The sequence below is a fragment of the Gastrolobium bilobum genome, unplaced genomic scaffold, assembly GCF_033153095.1.
Source record: "Gastrolobium bilobum isolate Gb01-03AN ecotype WA unplaced genomic scaffold, APGP_CSIRO_Gbil_v1 utg11463, whole genome shotgun sequence".
Taxonomy (NCBI): Eukaryota; Viridiplantae; Streptophyta; class Magnoliopsida; order Fabales; family Fabaceae; genus Gastrolobium; species Gastrolobium bilobum.
In genome coordinates, this window is record NW_026896863.1 from 107,019 (window position 1) to 130,692 (window position 23,674).

Consider the following 23,674-nt stretch of genomic DNA (forward strand, 5'->3'; position numbering starts at 1 on the left):
TGGGCAAGGCACTTGTAAAAACTAAAATTGTTATTTGGGCCTTCAGTGCCATTGCCAGAGCCTTGATAGGAGGGTTAACAATTTTACCAAAGTTGAATGTAATTAACCTTTGTTTAATTTCAAAATTATCCTTAATGTCCAAGCATTGCCGACGATGAGCCGTACAATACTTTACTAAAATTTTAAAAATATTAAGATTTAATCTAGTGAAATCCAATTATCCTTATCCGATGGGGCTTCGGCGATAACCATTTCACTAAAAAACCCACAAACGGAACACGTAGGTTTTAAAATTAATTAATTAATTTTTAAAACTTTCACCCATTCAATATTTTTATTTGAGAATTTTCATAAGCTCTGTCGAATTCATTGTTTAATTTCAAAATTATCTTGAATAACTTAGTATTGCCGACCTTGGGTCGTACAATACTTTATTAAAGTTTTGAAATTATTAAGGCCCAATAAAATTCAATCAAGCTTATCCGTTGGGGCCTCACATGATTATTTTATTGATAGGCCCACAATGTGCCTGGATGTTAAATTAATTTCTTAATTTAAATCTCCTCCGGTAATTATTTAGGTCCAATATAATAAAATCCAATCATGCTTATCCGATGGGACTTCGCATGATTATTTTATTAATGGTCCTATAGTGCACTTGAAGGTTAAATTATTTTCTTATTTTAAATCTCTTCTCATTCCACATAAGCAATTTTTTCAATTTCCAAGAATTGTTTAAATGAGAGTAATCTTTGTTTGATTTCAAAAACTATGTAAGTAAGAGCCAGATGAACGTGCATAACTTAGCTTATCTGAATTCTGAAATCATTAAGGTCCCAAAATCTGATCATGATAGGCAGTGTGTGCTTTACACAATCATGATACATGATTGTGGTATGCAGCATGTGTTTAACACATGGCCATTTTAGAAGACCCACAAATTACTCGCAAAAAAAACTATTCTATTAGGAAATTTTCTTAATTATATTTCTAGATTTAAATAATCCAAATAATTGATTTAATTATTAATCTAGATTTCAGCAATCATAATAATCATCATTTATGAGGATAATTTGAAATCAAAATAATTTATATAACAATCATTAATTTATTAAATTCGTCATGCAATTATCTCAAAATCATTTTCTAGATTTAAATCGTCCAAATAATTGATTTAATTATTAATCTATATTTCAGCAATCATAATAATTAACATTTATGAGGATAATTTGAAATCAAAATAATTTCCATGATCATTAAATTATTAAATTCGTTATGCATTTATTTCAAAATTATTTTTCTAGATTCAAATTATCCAAATAAATGATTTAATTATTAATCTGGATTTCAGCAATCATAATAATTATCATTTATGAGAATAATTTAAAATCAAAATAATTACCATAACGATCAATAAATTATTAAATTCATATTCCAAAAATTAGATATTATGTCATAATGACCATTAATTCAGCCTAATAAATGTAATAACAATTACATTTAAAATTTGAAACATGAATTAATTACCATAATGACTTTTAATCTAGTTGTACGAATATAACAGTCATCATTCTCATGTAATTTAACAAGTTATGCAACAATATAGCACCACCTATTCTATATGGCATGTTATCACGTCAAGTATGTTATCAATCATATAATTCATCCATTCCTAAAAATAAAGAAATTAATTATTAAAAACTATAACTCATGGTTTCCTAAAAAAAATTACAAAATTAACAAAAGGAAACTTTTCAGATCATTTGCTCCTTTCTTGTGGTCCATAGTTTCTGTTTCAAGCCCCTTTACGATAATCATGGGCCCAAAGGCCCAAAATACCAAACTTTGGCGAGAAACACTAAGTCAACTGTAACAGCCCGTGGTATTGTTAACATTAATTATGATATTAAGCGCAGTTACAATTACAGCAATTCACTTATAAAAATGCGAGTAAACTTTTTCCGTTTATTACGCGAGCATTTAAAACAATAATAAGGCGTAATAATTAAAAGTTGTGACCGTAATATTTGCGAAATAATCATTTAAACTATCTATATATCATAAAAGATTTCTCTCAAGTCACTAAGGGGTTCCCATAAACCCACTTAGCTAAAATCTCACTTTTACGTTTTCTACCTGTCCGAACATGGTTCGGTCTTTGAATTTCTGCGGGAAAACCGCATTCTACAAGCCTCTCATCTTTTAGTAGGTTATTCTAGACTTAATTACCTTTCAAGGAAGCTATCACACGAGTAATAAAGTTCTTGTTTGCTCTGGATATCGCCGTTTGAAGTTGGACAAACAAATCTGCCAGCCATCCTCATACTGGCTCCAAACAGCCTTCACTCAATCAATTATTCTAGAAAATAAACTCAACCAATTGCTCTAAAATTTTTACACAATAAACTAGACACCTCAAGCTTCATTTTGACATATCATACACTTAATTTGACTAAGAAACGTAGCGGGATTAAAATTCCCAAAAACTGCTAGAAACAGCCCCTGCACAGGTGCGTTCTGGACAGTCCGAATTCAATGGCTTCTACAAGGCTGCTTGAAACCCAGAAAATTCCCAATTTTTTTTTTTTGGTACATTGCCAGGAGGTATCCCCATTCAACCTTCTCCGGGCACCATGCTCTCGGGGGAACGGCCCGTTTGGGCTAGCCCCTCATTGTAACAGTGGGTGCACTAAGCTTCGCAATCGGAGAAAGGACGAGACTAATCCCCCAACCGAAGATTTTTTGGCTTATCCTATGGCCCCCAAAGATTTTCCAAGAAACTGCTTGAGGCAGGGTTTGATCCCTGCACCAAGCAATCCCTTGGGAGCTCAGCTGCCAACTGAGCTACCCTTGGGGGTTAAAATTCCCAAATTTTACCAAAAGGTAGAGGACATCTTAAGCTTCAAAAAGGCGTATGACACGTTCCTATCGAACTTCTGTGGAGGGAGCTATGCTCTCCCAAATTTCTCCTAAATTCTGTCAATTTCTAGAAATTTCGCCAGAGTTTCCTTTATTTTTCCAATAAATCCCATATTTGCAAATGTATTCTCTAACCTCAATTTGTGCCTAATAATCATGGGTGGCACACAAAGACCAGCAATGCCTTGGTGCTCTTACAACCCTTCACATTTTATACTAAATTTGCTCAAAATACATAATCAATGCTTACTTTTTCAAGTTAACTAATTTCAATCACAAAGGTCCAATTGCATGCATTCTTTGAATCATAAATCATCATTCACATCCTAAAATAGGCATATTGCCCTTTCATCATATTACATATTTCAATGTTACATCAATTCTCCATATTACAATTTACAACTTCTCAAATAGACATATTACAATTTACATTGCCATAATCTTTCAAATGAAACATAATAAGCAACAACTAAACTTAGCCAAAAGAGACATGAACAAAATGATAATATGAATGGTCCTATCTCAACATAGTGTTCATGTCCTAAGGCTAGCCTAGTCTCAATGGCCACCAAAATGCAAAATAAGAAAAAGTCCTCATGCTCAACCTACGAGCTTCTTGCCCGCCGCCCCAACACCACTGCTACCACCTGAAATAAATTCCCCAAAGCGGGGTGAGATATACGGATATATCTCAGTAACCCAGAGGTTCTGGAGAATACTCCACCCCATGGCTCACTTTGATGCATATAAATAATATAACATAACCACGCAACGTCCAGCCTATTGGCCTCGGCATATAGCTTACGGGTTTCAAACCAAGGCGTGTTCCCAGAACATCAACCAAGGCACCCTCCATCCATAACCACCCGAGACTACCTAGTGTGATCCTCTACGGATCACACACCACGACCCCAGGTCAACTAGAACTCCCTCACGGAGACCTATCCAGTGGAAGTCTGTAACGCCCGAAGGCAACATTCTACTGGCCAGAGACACGGTACATCCTATGTACCACTGTACATACAATATGCATGAACATGTTTTACTACATTATTCACATACATTTCCTACCACTATCCTCAACGGGCATAGTGGAGCACACACGGGGATCAAACCCCAGTACCAAGGGATTACCTTACTAATCTCTTTCTCACAGCTCCAATGCAATACGTTCCCGAGTTAGGTACAACAGATATGCCTACACATAGGACATTCCCAATTTAATTTCCATTCACCAAATACATACAAATTACAAGCATAAATGCATAGTTCAAGAGTACTTACCACAATCCCTTTGGTCCGGGACCAAGGGCAACCCACCAAGCTCACGGTTCAGGGTTCAATTCCGCGAGAGGTAACCTACAATGATCACACAAGGATCATCAATACAAAATGCAATCAACCAAGATTACAAAATATCAAAATTCTCTCCTACACAATGATAGGTTCGGCCATTTAAGTGTTATTTTCCAAAATATTTTCCTAAATTTTCTTTTCATTTTTCTTTAGCATCCTAAGGCTACCACAACACCATTTTAGGTGCCACATTCCATCCTACACCATCACAATCCCATTTTTCCATTTATTTCACTTTAGGTCCAATTGCAAACTCCCCACAATTCAATTATTTCTCCTTTGATTTTTCATGCATCCATTCACCTCACAACACATCTAAATACCATTTAACAACACAACACATTCATCAAATAATTTCACAACATAAAACACCAATTTTTCCCAATATGGCCGAATTGTTCATGGCCCTACACCAAGAGTTATTCAATCCAATTCAACATTCCCACACATCATACAATCCTACTATTAACTCATACAAATACTCCACAACTCAATTACACGATCATCCCACATAGTCATTTCATAAAGTGTTGAATCATCCAATCCAAAATTTGCCTAAGTTACCAAATAAACCCACAATAATTTTTATTACATTTATCACTCCAAAACATCATTCTAAGTCACTTTCATCTAATACACAATTTCAATTTGAGCTCTCTAACCACATCAATCACACAAACATGCTCTAGGCTTCATGAAAATTGATCTATCAATTCAACCAATAAAAGGTGTTGAAACTTACCCACAATCAAGTCACAAGACTCTTCCAAGTGATCCCCAAGCAATGACTTGAGCAAACAACTCCAAAAACCCTAAAATTTCCTCCTATGTCGCAGCTGGTTTTGCCCTATTTCTCCCAAATGAGTGAGTTTCAAGGGTTGGGAGTAGCACGGTTGTGTTCGGATGATGTTTCACTTCAAATTTCATGTAGTGGAACATTCATTTTGGTGGAGATTTGATGTAGTTATGGTTAAATGAAGTTTTCAAAGCAATTTTTGCATACCAATGAAGGGGCTGCGGCTTTGGAGAAGAAGGAGGAAGGAAGGGGATGATGCAATAGTGATTTGGTCATGTGGCACAAGTCACTTAAGTGGGGTGGGTCCCACCGCCACCTCACGCGATTCAAACTAATTCAAATCTCCCGTTTAAACCACTAAACGTCCATTAACTCTTAGACTATTTAGAAACTCTAATTTTTAACATTAACCATTGTCCTTTAATTACCCTTTTATCAGATGAATCCGGAGTTTTTCGGTCGTTCGGAGAAATCGCAGTTTTAAGCTGTTGTGCGCGTCGTGGACACGCTTCCCCAAACACACTAATTTCCATCAATTTTCACCAGAAATCATATTTCCTAGTCTTATATACCACTTATAACTTATATTCAAACCTAGGGCTCAAAATTCCATCGGCACGCTTTACGGTGCAACTGTACTGGGATATTTTTACCGGTAAAAACACTATTCACCAATTTTTTTGAAACTTGCCTATCCATTCAATTTTTCATTATGAATCCATTTCCAAGGTTATTTTTATCATTTGAGACCTCTTACTCAATTTTACCTTCCTAGGGTTACGTGTTTGGCTAATTATCGTTTTACCCTTCCTTTGTATTTTGACCTAATTTTCAGGATTTTCACTAATCCTATCCTTTAATCCGTATTTACTATATTAATACATGTTTTAGAAGTTTGAGGTGTTATATCAACTGTTAGGAACCCTAACTGTCACATCCACCGCGTCGTCACCCGAACTCATCCCAGCATGAAACTCCAGGGGAAAGACCGTCGTGAAGAGACGAACATCCTTCTCTTTGCATCTTCTTGGTCTTCTTTCATTACAATTTTGTTTGAAATACAACAAAAATATACAAAAATTGAAATAAAAATCAAGGAAGAAATCTCTCCTTGTTACAATCCAAGAAAATACAAAGAAATACCTAGATTAAAGCCAAAACCAAATAAAGAATTGATTTTTAATGAAAAGAATTATAAGGATACTCATGCAAAATTCGTACCAATAAACATAGAATCCTAGGTGCCATATTTCGTGAAGCAAAACTAATTACATGAAATTGTAAATCAAAACTAGATCCACATCCAAACACGTAATCCTGCTCTGATACCAATTATAGGAGCAATTGCATCATGCGGAAGCGATTAAACCATTGTGGTTTGAATGTAGAGGATCCTAATCGTTTACAATTACCTCTTGTAGCGCAAATCTGAGATAATGCTCCACAAACTAGAGTCCTTTACGTCACAACACGAACTCGCGAACTGATCTCCTTAGCACCGTAGTACGAACAAACTCCTTGAAGTTGGACGGTGGCAGATCTTTCAGACTATGTCTCAAGCGAAAATGGAAAGTGTGTGGGCACTCTCTCACTTTCAGGGAGATGACATTACCTCAGCCTCTGCAACCACCAAGTGAAGACTAGTGAGGCTGATGACTATAAGTGTAGAATATATACGGGTTCCAAGAAACCCTAACCCTTAAGCATAATGAGTTTTAGGTTTCTTGGGCTCCTCTTACACTCTAACCCTATTGGGCTTTAGTGAAAGAGCAAAATCCAACAAAAAGAATAAAGTTTAACAACTCTTAAATGAAAATACAGCGGCCTCACGTGAGGGTTTTTTCCCAAATAGCTAGAAGAAGATAATGTGCATTTGATTTGGGAGAAATGGAAAAAGTTTTTTTTATTATTAAAAAATACAAAATAAAAATAGGTCATGGGTTAAAAGTTGACCTGGTTTGATTTTTTAGTTTAAGTAAAAACGTAAAAACTTGTGTTTCTATCATTTTTACATTTTTACACGTAGTTTTTACTGAATAGAATTTTTACTTACGTTTTAACACGTATCACCTTCTTAAGTTTTTACATTTTTACACTAATTTTTTTATAACAATGGTTTCAAGTGTTAACACAAAGTGAATATTAAATGAGAGAGTGATACATCATAAACTTATCAAAGAATGAATTTTTTTTTATATATAGATAGTATCTGTTAAATCAAATAAATCAGGCCTTTTCATTTAAATGTTTAAAAAATATTTATAATAAAATAAAATGCAATTTACTTATTTAGAATTGTTTCACATAGGTAAACGTGCCAAGTGTACATACGTCTTTAATGGTTAAAAAAAATTATTTATAAAGAAATCTTTAATTGTCATGTTGCAGTATTCTACGAGTGTGGAATATTTTTAGTGCTCAGAGTAGTGGATATTATTTTTATTCCAAATGAGACACATGATTAGGTACAACGGGAGTGTTTGACATATATTCCTATGGGAAAAATTTAGGAATTGTTTGGAATGAAGATTTTAAAATTTTGGGAAAGTGAGGTGAGACAAATTTATTTTCAACATTTAATATGAGAAAACTGAAAATAATCTCAAGAATTTTTTTTTTTTGCATCATTCCGTTTTATAAATCATATTCTCAAATGAAAATACTTTCTGATACATATTATTTTTATTTTTCCATAACATCAGTATATTTAACCTAATATTCTCGAAAAAAATTTCAACCTGCCAAACACATTTTCGTAATTTCTATGCAGGTGTTAGGAAGTAGGTGAGATTTTAAAAAATTTGATTTTTGATTTTTTTTTTTTATAAAACAGGTGGCATACCAAGCGTAAAATGGTCTGGTATAAATGGGGAGGACAACATGCTCGTTATGGATTTGCTGGGGCCTAGTTTTGAGGATCTTCTTGGGTACTGTGGAAGAAAAGTTCTCCCTCAAAACAGTGTTGATGTTGGTTGATCAAACGGTAACTATGTCATCACTTTTGATTATGTGTTATAAACCTTGTTATGTTTTGTGATGCTAAGTAAGGGTGCATTTGGTGTTAACGATTTTTATTTTTATTATTATTCTTTTGTGTAGATGACTAGAATATAATATGTGCATTCTAAAGATAGGGATATTAAACCTTGATAACTTTCTCATGGGACTTGGTCGGAAGGTAAACCAGGTGACCTTCCTGTTGTTGCTGTTTCCCTTCATTCATAGTTGACTGGCCCTGTTATTTCTTCAACTGTTTGTTGGCGTCAAAGTTCTGTATGTATGTAATTGTGTTGTACTTGTCAGGTTTACTTAATTGATTTTGGGCTTGCGAAACGATATAGGTTTTATTAAATGCTTTGGACAAGCAAGGTGAAGATCAGAATCAATGGTAAATCAACTCATTTCTTTGGAACCTCATTCACTATTCGTAGATACTCTTCATACTGCAAGTCGTTTCGGTCTAGCATGGGGTCAATGACATCCTCAGGACGAACCGGTTTGCACCCTGGGATTTTTAATGGCTCTGATTGGTCCACGTATTGTCCTTTAATTTTCCATGTACAAAACGGGAGAGTATATAAGCAACGACACGAACCAAGTGTGTGAAGCGATATAGACATACTTGCGGAGACTAAATTCTTCAGCTATGGACAAAGCCTCTGTGCAGAAAATGTCTTCGATGAGTGCTGAAGGACACAATGTCTAATATCAGTTCTTCATCCTTGTCAATTTTATTTTATTTTTCTATGCCTATCGTTTAAGAATAAGATTGTTAAGTTGCAAACTCACATTTATGTGTTATAGGCTTGAGTTTGAGGTTAAATAGTAATGTATGTCCCATTTGTTCTCACTTATGGTCTTATGAATTGTACAGACACACTCATTGATTAAAGAGTAAATACCATTTTTTGTCCTTGATAAATTTCACGATGCCCGCTTTAGTCCCTAGCAAATAAAAAGGCCCATCGTGGTCCCGAAGAAATTTAAAATGGACCCATTTAGTTGAAATCGTGGTCCTCACAAATTCAAAAAAAAAAACTCATATTTGTCCTTAAAAGGACTAAAATGGGTCCATTTTGAATTTTTTAGGGACCACAATGGGCCTTTTTATTTGCTAGGGACTAAAGCGGGCATCGTGAAATTTTCTGAAGACCAAAAAGGGTATTTACTCTTGATTAAACGACGAGCCATGAAGAAGCAAGGGTAATCGTTGGTAAATTCTCTGAGTAGTGTTTTGTCATATCACTTCACTCTGTGCATTTAATTTAATTCTCATTTTTTTATTAAATATTTTGTTCCCCTCTTTGCTCCTGTTCTTTTATTCTCCTTACTATGGACGGATCAGATGATATTTTCTAATTTCTTCTTGTACAGATTTTGAGATGAACCATGAACTAAGCTTATAGAGTATGAACATTCAGATATAGCTGCTCTCTTGAATTGCATGGGAATGAAAATACAATTATTGTGTTTTTTGATGAATATTAATTGATATCACATAACATAAAAAAATGAAACTTGATTTATTTGTTTTATGGCTGGTGTCTGCCTGAGTTCTTGGTTGATTACTGGAACATGAATGACCTTGATTATGTTTACCAGCTAAGCGGTAGAGACTAACCTTAGGATTTTGTAAATTGGTGTTTTGAGGTTGGTTATCATAATAGCCACTACAACAAAATGGGCAGTTCCAGTCGGATAATCTTCGGCGGTTTCATTTAGACAGCCTGAAAATTCCATTCACGGGCGGTTTATGAGGCGTCTCAAATGACAGCCGAAATTCATTTATATTCAACGTCGATTCAACCGGCGTAAATACCAAACCGCCTCATTATTTGTCATGTTAAGGCGGTCTCCGTGGCATTTAAATTGAAATTTAATTATTAAATTAATTTAATAACTGCAAAAGATGATTCATTTTCGGATTGGCGCACCATTTTCCCTCCCATTTATTTTTGTTGGATATGTCATATAAAAAAATGCACTCTAATCTCTCAAAATCTTTTTGTATCTCCCTTTTCCACAAACCCTAATGTCTCAAAGCCTATCGTCTCTTTTTGTGCGCCGTCCCTCATCTCTTTTCAATCGATGGATTGCATAAACTGAGTTCTAAATCGTCCCTCGTCTCTCTCAATCGATGGGTTAGTTTTCTTCTTCTCTTATTTGGGTTTTTGAACAGAATGCTATTACTATCTTGAAGTGTTGCGATTTGATGATTTGCATGTTGCTAATTACCTCTTCTTTCTTTCTCTTCTCTTCCGTATTTGTTTGTTCTTTTTTCTCTCATCCTTTTTCCAACACATCCTGGGTTCTTGATAGAATTTGGTACTTCCTTTTACTTAAAGAGGCTATAAAGCCCAACATATTTTCTCTTTTTCTAACACCTTAAAACCGTTAAAGTTTTACTCTTTTTTATTTAATAAGATCTCATTCTCGTGTACGCATGTTGGTCTTTTTTTCTGTATTTCATTTGCTATTACTTTCAAAACTGGTTGTTCTGATAGTTTGGTTCTTTGATGCTCTCTGCTTGTGCTATTAAATGCTTTTAATTCATTTTATTTTATTTTTTTAATTTTCTGGGTTGGTCCTTGATCTTCTAGTTGATTTTCAGTAGGCTATGTCTTTTGGTTGATTATTTGTCGGTGATGTTGCTTTTTTTTAGGCTACCACCGGTTGGAAGTATGTTATTTTCGGTCAATCATGCGCATTCACAGAGGAGCAATCCCCATTACGATTATTTCTCTGTCATTTCTCAGGTGAATGAATTGTTCAAGTTCATTTGATATTATTTTTTAAAATAGAAAATCATCTTTATTCTCTAACACATCTTTATTCTTTAAAATAAAGACTTTAGTTGAAAGATATTAGTTTAGGCTGGATGAATTGAAATATTGTTTCAATTATTATGATTATGAGGAATGGAAAATAACTTCATTCGGATATTTGTTTTACAAAATTGCTTGGATATATAGATGAATCAACTGGAGTGTTACAAAAGGCTGAAAGTGAATATAACTCATTGTTGATGAGAACTTGAAATCTGCTCTCCACAATGCAACATCAACATGTCATGGACAGGTATGGAAAGAAAAAAATAAATGTATTTTATTCTCTGCACTCTTTATTTGGTCTTCCTAAATCCTAGTTGTTAACTCATAAATTATATTCGAACAGGGTGATAGTTGGTCTTGTCTTTTTGTTGTTCTCCTTCGCTGTTCTGTATTTTTTTTTAAGCGGATTGGACTACTTGTGTTGTAGAGAAAGGTTACTAAAGCCGTAAAGGCTGGTGTGGTGGGGCAGGCAGAGCCAAGACGCTAAGCTACTGCAGATGACATAAATCTTCATCAAGTCAGAGGTGATCATGCTCACAATACAGGGGCTTCTTTAGAACAAAGAATACATGATGAACTTTGATGCATTTTAAAATTTTAGTTTAAGATAGAGGCCTTACAACATAAGAAAAAGAGGTTCTATACTTATTGGCAGAGTGAAAATGTTTAAGAGAAATCTTCAGAAAGATTGAGTTCTCTTTGCTTGCAATTTCAGTGTATTCCGTATAATTGTAATTTTCTTTTATGAATGTATGACCAATATTTTGCCCTGAATGAATGAGTGCTTGGCTTTACATACACTTGGTATCATTTATATGTATGTGAGTAATATGTCCATTAGATGAATGGTGTACAATTTTCTGTGTATAAAGATATTTTTTAAGGAAAATTAATTAAAAAAAACAAAAAAATCTTATTATGCAACTTAAAATAAATCAAAATTCTAGAGTTCAGGCCAACATCAAAATTGTCGTTATATCTCAATATTAAGAACCACTTTTGTAAAAACATAAATGGTATAATTTAAAACCACAGGCGGTTCAACTAACGGCCTTTGAATTATTTTTAATGATTCTCGAAATGAATGTCGTCCGCATCACCCGCTAAAAGAACCGTCGGCTTATTCTATAAGCGGTTACTCCAGCGATTCTGTAAAATCGTCGAAGAATGATGTCTCCGCGGTAGTAACGGAGGCAGTTGTCCAACCGCTGAAGCAAGTAATTGCAGGCGGTTATAACCGCCTTTGATGGTAAAAATGAACTGCCTTTAAATGACAGATTTCTTGTACTCATAAATAGTATATTAACATAATATGAAATTGATTTGTGCAGGTGTGATCTGGTAGATGGCATTTCAAAGGACTAGGATGGCATACAAGAACAAGTCCTAAATGGATGATAAGAAAAATTTGTACGACTGTATTTTATTATGGAATTGAGAAGATACTTTTATGTATAGATGTCCCATAAATAAACTTTTTGTTAGTTTTATTTGGCAATTTTTTCCCTCTATGATATTGGTAGAAAGCTTGATTAGCTTATAAATATTGAAAACATGATGGCTTGTACAAATTCTTCAGTGATAATAGAATACAATATTTAGTGTTTGGTTCACATTTTAATGTGTTCACTAAATCATGTTTGAGCTATTTTCAACATTATTTTCTTTATTTTTGTAATATTTATCGAATTCATAATATTTTTAATTTTAAAAAAAAAATCGCATATTTAGCCATGGTCATGAATGTGACTAAAAAAAGTTTTAGGCACAATTAGCAACATTTTTCTATTGTGGCAAACAAAACAGTTTAACCACATTTATAAAGTGGCTAAATTAACAATAAATGTGACTAAAAAAAGGCTACCACACTTGGTCAAAATGTGGCAAAGTGAATAAAATAATGTGGTTAAATTATTGCAACACAACTTCTAGCAACATTTTATCAAAATGTGGTAAATTATGTTAACCACATTTTTTATCAATGTTTGCCACATTTTTAAACGTGGCTAATCGGCTTTTTTTTATAGTGATAAGAAAAAAAAATTCTACCATATTCTTGGAAATATTTTTTTCTGGATAAAAATAATATATCTTCTTTACCAAACGACTCTTAGATGCTCTGAGTCTTTGATGATCCCCCTATTAAGGAGTTACACCTGCACCAAAAAAAATTTTCTATCCTCAAGCTTCTCTTCCTTTTTCTCTCCTCTATCTCCCAAATTTTTTGGACACCGAAAGCACACAAATGACGGCACTTTGACCAATTGAGGTTTTTTGAGGTTTAAATTTATCAATTAGATATTTGATTCACGGTATTTATCAATGGGGGTCATTTAGTGACGCGAAGGGGACCCAGCATCACTGAGTGCCGCGATGGAATAAAAACCTCAGATGGGTCAAAGAGCCCACAAATGACACTCATTCCTACGAAAGGCCGCTGTGCTAATACGTACGGAGGGGTCTAAAGCCACCTGTATCAGCACCTTCTATTGAACCTAGTAAATACTTTTTTTATTCCTAAAGAAAAAAAAATATGAAACACAGTTTTAATCCTTTAGATAAAAATAATTCGATTTGTGATCTTTTTAAAATTTAAAATAGATCATGTTAATTTTTTTGAAGGACGAATATGGATTTTTTTTTAATTTCTCAAAAATCACGATTTCAACTAATTGAATCTATTTTAAATTTCTGAAAGATTATAAGTTGATTTTTTTTTTCTCTTAAGGGTTTACTCTAATACTAAATAATCCATAATTAAACGAAAAAAAAGTTTAGTATTAAAAAAAATGTTTTAAACAAAGTATAAGGAGGAAAAAAGTTTCCCATGAAAGACTGTATTTTTGGATTCAAACAAAGTATAAGGAGGTATCAATACTCGGTAAAAAAAAAAAAAAAGAGTAGGGTGACAACACCATTTCATTCCGCATTCTAAATTAAATAAGTCTCTAAACAAGTATACGAACTTCTGCTTAACATTATGCTAAGCGTTTTAGGGACTTTGAAATTTCAATCTTCTATCCAATTGTTGAGTAGATTATGATACTGCACTGCATCCTTTATAGAGGTAACAGTTTCCGTTATAATTTTGTGGATGGTTTCAATTGATTCAGGAGGTATAGGCCTACTGGTGGAATTTTCCATGATATGGAATGCCACAGTTAGAAGACTTTCAGTGCCACTATCTTCTCCTTGCAACCCTTCAGCTGGAAGGATAGCAAACCCTGATGGAAGAACAATTACATTGTCTGGGTTGCATCCATTTGCAAGTTCTGACAGAGCAAACCCGTCTAGTGGAGCATAAATTACGTAGGAACCTGTTGAATCTGTGCAACTCTCTTGCAGATAAAAGATTTCAATCTTGTCCTCAGAAGTCTAAGAATTGCAAAACAAGGCAAGTTTAGGTCATAGTTGGATTTTTATGAAAACTTAAAAGAGAACAGCAAATATATAAAGAAGCTTACATTTGCTCGCATCAAGGAAACACGATTCCCTGGATTTTTGCCCTTAGTCATGTATGCGAATTCTCGAATAGAAAGTTCCCGTGAAAGCAAATCCCACTATAATTATTCAACAAAAAGCAAAGAACGTAAACATGTTAAAACATGTGGTACTACCTCGAGCTTTAGCTCATTTTATGTGACATGAGATCATGCAAGAGAATCTTAGTCGTTCATATACAAATCAACAGTAATAAAAGCATGTATTGAGATAAAAGGTGAGAAAAGATACTAGCAGTGGTGGAGCAAGGGTTGTGATCGTAATTTATGTTATTTTTTGGGGAAAAAAACTATCATTTAAAAAGACACAAGTTATGTCTATGACCGTTCATACTTTGTGTAAATCTGAAAAGCTGCTTTTTTTTTCTCTTTCCTCAGTCACATCGCTGACGTGTAAAGTGAAAAAAAAAGTAACTATTCAGAATTAAATAGAGTATGACCGATCATACTCTGTGTGTAAGTCACTAAAAACACATAACTTGTATTCTTTTAAATGACACACACTAAACTCTATTTTTTGGTCATAATAACAATGTTCGCCCCCTTCAAATTCTTAGAAGTCTTCAACATCATTTCTGTTTTTTCAGTTACATACTTACAATGAATATTATGCTTTGCTTGCTATTTCGCCCCTTTCACAAATTTTTTTTGACTTAACCATTGAATATTAGTGAAGACCCATCAATTTTTTTTTTCAGTATCCTCAGCCGTAACCGAAGATTAATCCCCAATTGAGCACCCTTTCGAGGACGACTCTTCCAAATCTTATTTTTTTATTCCTAGGGCTCGAACTCGAGACCTCTAGTTAAGGGACTCAGTCTCTTTACCACCTGTTCCAAAGGAATTTGGTGAAGACCCATCAATTTGTACTTACTTAATTCTACTATAAAATAGGGCAATAAGAATTTAACTCGTGATCCTCTAATCATGAACCATATAAAACAATTATCTCAGCTAGAAGCTTAAACTTAGAAGTGAAGGCTAAATCAATAATTTTTATATTATATTTTTCTAATAATTTATATCTAAATTCATATCATATAATAGAATTAATTGCAGATTGGATATGTATACCTTGCTTCTGGAATTCTCGCGACGAAGGAAGTTGAATAGTCGATTTGGGGGGACTTCAAGCCGAAGAGAAGTAGCGAAAACCACCGTTGTACCACGAGGCTTCGCAGCAGCAGCATCCTCCATGTTATTCTTTAAAATGACTCTCACATCTGTAGAATCAGGAAATGGACCTCTTAATTGCTTCCATGGATTGCATGTGGAAGCACTGATATCAGCACAAAAGCTTCTCATCATTCTATACGCCAGATTCAAGAAACTTGTCCTCCCAGCTTGAGGGATATGAACTGCTCAGTATCAAAAGAAAAATGCATGATTAATTAATTGAAGCAAATAAATATGCTATACTATTGTTGCAAAGTCTCGTACACATATATAAAAGTACGTGAGGTTTATGTGAGGTTTATGTAAGGGCTACGCAAAAAGAAAAGAGAAAAAAAAAATGAATCCTATATATTTTTATCTATGTGTAAGAAATAAAATTATTTACTATAATATGAGAAACACTAATCTCATTGTTATAATAGAAAATAAGTTGTTATTTTAGTTGGTTTTAACCTTTTTCAAAACAATTATCAAGCACATGATTAACTGATAGCTATTTTTCCAGCTTAATCAGTTATCTTGAGTTCGAAAAAGAACATAAAGTGAAGCAGATGTACCTCCATCATCTGCAAAAAGTGTTGTTGCATTCAGAGTTTCTAACCATTCACTGTGCCGAATTATGGAAGCAAGCCAACGCGTTGCACCAAAAGCTAAACCAGAAGTGACTAGATGCTGAAAATGATTATTCAATTGGCTATGGTCTGCTTCCACATGCTCCACCCATATAACCTATGATAAGAATTTAAAACAATTCAAAATTATACAACTTATATGGCTTACAAAAATGAATTAATCAAGAAGTAAAATTAATGTCATGCAATCAATTAACACTAACAAAACAACCTTAGAGTATCCATTAGGCATTCCCGTAATCAAACAGCCTGAGGGCCTTCTTCTAAAATTGGTTGATGGAGAAGGAAAAAACTTCTCCAATGAGACATCAACGACCACCCAATTCTCATGAGACAATTGTTTGCAGTACCTGGCAAAATAACACTCCCGAGTCGGAACAAGGGGAGTAGGCAAATGAAGTTCTGCGTTCATCTACAAAAAGAATTGAAGATATACAATGAAATTACAATATTTGCATTAATTCTGAAATTCAATTGACAAGATGCGTTCATTTTTATTCATTGATAGAAACATGTACAAAATGGTAATAGGATGCAGATAGATTATAGAACATAAATAGTGCCATGTAAAAATATGTACGAATGAAAAGAGCTTATCAATAAAGAGTTTTTCATTGCGAGGGGTAAGAGAAATAAATCTTCATCATAAAACTATACTGATTATTAAAATTAAAAGTTATTTGAAGTTTGGATGATAAATTTTTTTAAAAAAATATTTTAATAATTCTCATTAATATAAGATCTAATGGTCAAATTTTATTCTTTGTCACACTCAAAATAAACTACTCTCACTGTTTGCTCTCTAACTAGACATGACAAATTCTGCTATTTTCACCTACGTTATCTTTTGCTTCCTACTTTACTTTTTTTTTAATTAAAAATGTAGCAATCGTAATGTGATTTAGAATTTTTTAATTAATTTTAATTACTGTAATTGTTTTAATATTTTAATTTTGTACTTTGTTCCGGTTCTACTGCAATATCCTTTTGTTAAATAAAAAATTATAGTTTTGGAGAATTATTAGAAGAAAATATTCAAAACTTATCTCTTTGGGTGTGTTTGAATGTGTTTTTGTTTTTTTTTTTTAAAACTGTTTTGAGGATAAATTTTGAAATTAATTTTTGAGAATAAAAAAACAATAAAACTTGTTTGAATATGGTTAGTTTTAAAGTTATAAAGAAGTTGTAGTTATTTACAAAAATGTCATTAATGAATCCTCGTATTTACAAGATTGTCATCGCAAAATAATTTAAAAAAAATATTAAAAAATCGATTTAATTACGAAAATGTCATTAATGAATCTACATATTTACAGGAATGCCACCTCTAAAACAAAAAAACAAGAAAACAACTTTTGAAAACATCCTTCTATTGTTTTGCTTTTTCAGTTTTTAAAACAAGAAAACAGACATTGTTTTTAAAACAGACATTGTTTTTAAAAACAGCATGAAAAAGTCTTTCCAAACAAGATTTTTTGTTTTATTGTTTTTAAAATTTAAAAACTGTTCTGGAGAACAGAAATCAAACAGAGTTATCTCCAAATCTTGTCGCTTAATTCCTTCACTAATTTTTCTCTTTCTCACCGCGATACAGGCTCTATTTCCCTTCGATTCCTAAAAATAATGTAACAACCATATATTTGTATTAAGATCTATAATTTTTTAAATTATTATAATTTCTTAATATTTTCTAGTGTGAATTAGTTGTGATTCTGTTGCAACAATATTTTGTTAAACACTGAATTATAGTAACGGAGAATCACTGCACTGAAATATTCCAAACTTATTTCTCAATTCCTTGCCTTCTCTCTCATCTTCTCAGGTGATTCTCTCTCTAATTTCTCTTTTTTATTCCCTGCAACCTCTGTCCATTCTTTCTTTTATCAGTATGCACAACACATGAAATATCCGGATTTAGCCCATTTGTGAATTAGTTAATTGAACTTTGAGAGTATAGACAATCCGTTTTCAATATGAAAAAAGATACTTGCACATATTATGTGAGGATGTACACAATCAAAATCATTAAAAAATATTTTCAACATAGAGATAGGTAAAAAATGTGAAATTATAAATTTGTACAAATGTACAAGCATGCTTTCAAAATTGCTAATATTTTCAATGCAATTCATATATCAGGTTGAAAACACAACCTTCTCATAGAGATTTGTCCACAAGGGCTAATTTGGTTCATAGTTAATTCCAACCTTCACAAATTCAAATATGTTCTGAAAATTGTATCTAATGTATGCTAAACCATCTTTTCCAATGGAAAATTAAGAATGATTTATGGCACATAACGACTCAGGAGTTCGTGATACTAATTAGGATCTCAAGTTCGTGTGCAATGTTTGCCCTTATCTCAATTAAATGATTCCATGAAAGCACTTAATTAACTCAATACTTATAAATTACAAGAACAGATAAAATGCTGAACTTACAACGTGCACTTTGCCATCATAGGTTCCTTCCTCTCCATCTGAAAAGGTTCCTAGGATCGTTGTTCTTGAGACAATGTTGTAAAATGCTCCCGACCATTGATTCTAATTAATAACCAACAAAAAAAGAGAAAAAAAAAAAAAAAAAAAACTCAAGGTTACTTGAAATCACACTATACAGAGCAGTAAATACATAGAAAGCGACAAAGAAATCACCTACCACATCCATAAGGAATTCAACAATGTTGATTGGACTTGTGTTAATATATGCCATATCACGTGAAGCTTCAATTTGTAGAGTTTCTCTCGGAGGTGCATTTGATGTTGGATGCTCAGTTTGATATGAGCCAAAGCTTGGTAAATGTTGAGGTTCAACCTCAATCAACTTCATAATCTCCCTTAGCGTTGTATCAACCTGACCAAATTGTCTCAAGTATTCAATATCATTTAGAGTCTCGTACCTATTTTCTTTCTGAGGTTGCCATAAAGGTTCCCCTGCAACAGCTATCTTTGATAACTCATTCATAGCAGAACAAGCAAGATCAATGATTCCACTCTTGTTTGGCTCAGCATATATTGAGACTCCAAAAAGAAGGTCACATGCTCGTTCCATGTTAACTCCACTGCTCATAATTACGTTTGTTGAACTAGAATCAGATAAAGTAGCATTAACATTTGCACATTGTTCAGAAGACAATCCCTGAGGTTCCATTGTCATTATCATTCTCTGATATCACTCTGGGAATGACAAAGGAATCAAAGGAAAAAATTAAATAAAAAAGGACAGTATAATGGTTAAAACAATTTATAAATTAACTCAATTAATTACATGTTTCAATTTATAAATTATCAAGCAGCTACCAATCAGCAAAATCACTAATATAGAAAAAAAAAATTAAAAAAATTCACAAATTCTTGTTTATAATCCTGTAACAACTAGGTCACTTGATTTTAGGGATTTGATAATAATAATTATTGGGTAATTGCATCTTTAACAATAAGCCATTGAATGCAGGTATTATGAATTTAAATTTTTCATTTACCTAGCAAATCATATTGGGATCATCCACTCCATCTTACTGTCTTACTACAAAACTGAACTAAAAATCCTCATGTCAGTTAGAAAATACCGTAATAAACATTCTAAGAAATAAGAAAAAAAAAAAAAAAAAGACTTAAACGAAATTACTCAATTCAGAATGAAGGGGTGAGAAGGGTGACGAAAATAAAGATAAAATTTGGTTGTTAATTACATATGATTGGGTCAAATAATTAAAATGTAATGTTACGAGTGATTACGTCACGAAGGTTGTTGTGGTATTGGTGAACGGTACATTCCAAAGACGCCACACACCAGTGGAGATTTTCTTCATTGCCGTTTCTTCGTGCAGTCTTAACAAATAGTTTGTATTAACCTATTGTGTATTTTATTGTTTAATAAAATCTGACTGTTTTTGGGTCCTTTCATTCAATATCATATGAACCATGGGTCTATCTATCATCTATGGCCCAACCCATTCTAACATATTTCAATTTTTTTCATTTTTCATTTTCATTTTTTTTTTTTTGATATAAACATGCAGCTTTCCTTTTCTTTTCTTTTTTCATTTTTTTGAGATAAAATATCATTGCTGCCTCGGATATTTGTTAAATCCTCACAAAAAATCAGGTTAATTAACAATATACTCCTCGTATTGATTAAAGAGAAAAAAGTTTAAAAAATTACTAATCAAACTTTTAAGAGTATTAAATACACATGAATTTTTAAGTTTTTTTTTCTATAGATAGTTAAGAGTATTAATTATATGAGCCCTACATTTATTTTCTTTGATTAAAAATATCGATTGACACATTAATAACAAAATTACTAATCTCCCCTCAAGAGAAAAATTTAAATCTTATTTATGAAATCTCTTAAACAATAATTGATATACTGTACGGCTATAGCACTGTGCAGGTCCACCAAAACACCACTTTATAAGACGATATATTATCTTATAACCAAGTGATAATTAGTTGATTTTGATATTTAAATCATACTCCGATAATTGTATAAATAAAAAAAGGACTTCAGACTCGGTGTAATGCCAAACTTTTAATATTAAAATTTATCCAGATTAATATTATATGATTAATAATTCTATATTTTAATACCGGTAATGCCAGAATAAATAATATTTTGTTTTTGTTCGCTTTTAATTAATTATTAATTTCTTCTTGTACTGAAAAATGTAGAAGTCAAATTTTGGACTTCTCTAAAGAAAAGCAAACAAGGAAAAAAAAAATTCATCCCAAAAACATCAAAATGTATGATAAGTAAAAGATAACAATAACAACATGTCAAAACTCTTAATTCTGGAAATATTTCACTTTTCATTTATTCATTTCCTCTTCTAATTAAGGGTATTTATATACAAAATATCTGCATATCAAACTAAAGATAGAACCAAAAAATCCTCTAACAACTTCCTAACCAAACTATTTGTTGTGAAAAACAAATTCCTAAACAGATAATTTCTTATACATAACAGTATTTTAAATTCAAAAATTCCTTAATCTAACACAATCAAAAGGGATTGGTTCAAGGGGTATATATTTGATTTCGCGATCTTGAGTTTAAGTTCTTATAAATATAAAAAAATTTCTTAAGAAGAATTAGCCTCACAATCTCTCTTGAAGGATACCTCTAGTTTATTAAAAAAAAAAAAAAAAAAAAGCTAACAATAGCAAATGCTTAGATATAAATGCCGGATAAATCTTACCCATGCATATATCAGCTCATCCACACAACACAAGCAAAATAAAGTGGATAGACAGGAATCAGTGACTCAAAATGTTGACAAGGTCTAGGTACTTGCAAGGCCATGATTACTGAAAGTGAAGGCCTTTATATTATTTTCTTATGCATTTTCAGTCATCCCAATTACCCATTCCATGTCAAATTTTCACTGCAAAGGGAAACACATTATAAATGCCCCTGACTCAAAATTACTAACCAAATTAAAAGTAGGAGTTTGAATATCTGCAGCAACATCAAATTTCAAATCTTTGCAGCAGACATAAAAACATGGTGGGATTCACCGTTTAAAAAAAAATTAAAATAAAAGTTGAACCTTTGACATAAGAAGAATTCATTTACGGTGACATAGAAAGTATTTCTCCCTTTAAAAGTATGGGGGTTGATTTTCTCATATTGCATGATAATTGAATTTTCATGTTGTGACTCAATTAGTGATGGGTCTCACATTTATTAAAAAAAAAAAAAAAAAAAATTTGCATGTAAATCAAAGAGGCATGACATTAGAATTGAATTCTCATAAAATATAAGAAAATAAAATATTTTTCCTGAAAGTATTGATAAAACGGTGGCTTTTCTGATTTACACATATATGCAATGTATTGACCCTACAATTTTATATAGGACAGAACTTGCTTCTTTACTTTATTTCAACCCAAACATAACCATAATAGAATTCTCTCTGAAATGGCGCACACGTTTTAAATTTGGCCGGAGTAATTTTTCTACTTCTGGTGCCTAGATTTTCCAGTGGAAGATAAATGCAAGTGCTGCAGAGAAAGTGACCAATCTTATAGCTCTTGTTTGTTTCTTGGAAAAGTGATCTTCCGGGCAAGTAACTCATTTATCATCATGATCCACGTGTTTGTTTTTCAGCTTAAACCCATTAAATTTGCTTTCAAGTATATGTACAAATTAGTACCAAAAAAATATAATAAGTAGGTTAAACTACGGTCCTGTTACATCAAAATCACAAATTTATCCAGCTGATACATTGATTTTTGTGCTTTCTTTTTTCTATTTTTTTTTTAAAAACACATGTGGGCCCATTAGTTGTTTTGTGTCAACTGAAAATATTTATGTTTTCTAGTAACATAACCCTAGTTTTTCCCTAATAAGTATGCTAAAAAACCCCACTTTCTTTCTAAAAAAGAAAAAGACTCCAACCCCCTTTGGTTCAAATGTAATGGCTGGTTCATCCTAGACAATAATTGGTTTTTTTTGGCGGGGGGATGTTGACCGTACCAGTGCATTTTTTATATATATTTCACCAATTGAGCTCGTTGGTTAGTTATATCATCAGAATAATACAGGAAAACGCGTTTTAGATGTATGCGCGTTTAGTCTCACACAACTCATATGTGCGTTTGATGCGGCGACAAAAATAGACACGCACATATTCACCAAAGATGCGCACGGCAAGAATGCAAGTCTAGACGCGCATTAAGTACAGGCGTGTTTATTGGCAATATTCCCATCAACCACACAGCTCTTAAATTGTGGTTGGAACATGTCATCCAAAACTTCTTGTTGTAGACGCAATTGGATTTGCGGAAGCGTTTAGACCGTTGCGGTTTGGGATGCAACGGATCTTCATCATTTTTCTGATTTACCTCTTGATGCGCAGATCTCATGTAGAATCTCCTCATATATGATTCTCCTTCACAAACTACTCACCTCAACGCCACAACACAAACAAACTCCTTGAGGCTGGACATTGGCAAATCTTCCAGACTATGTCTCAGGGGGATAGGGAAGTGTGTGGGCACTTTATAAATCTGAGTTTACCTCTTTCAGTTCATTGACCTCTGAGGCTGATAACTTAAATAGTAGTATTTATATGGGTAACAAGAAACCCTAGCCCTAAGATCTCTTTAGACTCTAGGCTTCTTGGGCTCTTCTCATACTCTTAGCCCAATTGGGCTTAAGTAAAAGAGCACAAACTCAGCAATCTCTCACTTACCTTTTTGAGTACAAACTTGAGTTCAAAATCCAAGACCATGTGACTCTCACAAGTCATTATTAACTTAGAAACACATCATCCCTTATTTCAATCTAGCCTGGGGATTTACCATTTGTTATTAGTCAATGCTCTTGATAATCAACGAATGATTATCTAATTCAGTGCTACTCCATTAAAAGCCCGAACTTGAACTCCAAGATTAGTAACACACATAACATGAAAATGTATCAACCCTTTGTAGAATGTCAATAATTGATTGATAAATT

The 23,674-nt window shown here is 33.0% G+C and overlaps 1 protein-coding gene across 1 annotated transcript; it reads right to left on the minus strand.

Moving 5' to 3' along the window:
- Positions 1-13,911: 13,911 nt before the first annotated feature.
- LOC133302469 (homeobox-leucine zipper protein PROTODERMAL FACTOR 2-like) lies at positions 13,912-19,261 on the minus strand. Its single transcript, XM_061502245.1, has 7 exons — positions 18,869-19,261; positions 18,652-18,753; positions 16,422-16,622; positions 16,136-16,307; positions 15,477-15,760; positions 14,367-14,462; positions 13,912-14,277 (listed from the first exon to the last, which is right to left on the minus strand). Exons 1-7 carry the CDS (start codon positions 19,259-19,261, stop codon positions 13,912-13,914), a joined length of 1,614 nt encoding a protein of 537 aa, XP_061358229.1.
- Between the last annotated feature and the right edge of the window lie 4,413 nt (positions 19,262-23,674).

What these genes read in the sequence shown, in the direction of transcription:
- LOC133302469 (XM_061502245.1), bottom strand. Translation starts at nt 19,261, where the DNA reads ATGGAACGAGCATGTGACCTTCTTTTTGGAGTCTCAATATATGCTGAG. An exon ending in TGCCTAATGGATACTCTAAG is followed by an intron (nt 16,308 to 16,421) that starts GTTGTTTTGTTA and finishes TTCTTATCATAG; the next exon opens with GTTATATGGGTGGAGCATGT. An exon ending in GCGAGAATTCCAGAAGCAAG is followed by an intron (nt 14,463 to 15,476) that starts GTATACATATCC and finishes GAATAATTATAG; the next exon opens with TGGGATTTGCTTTCACGGGA.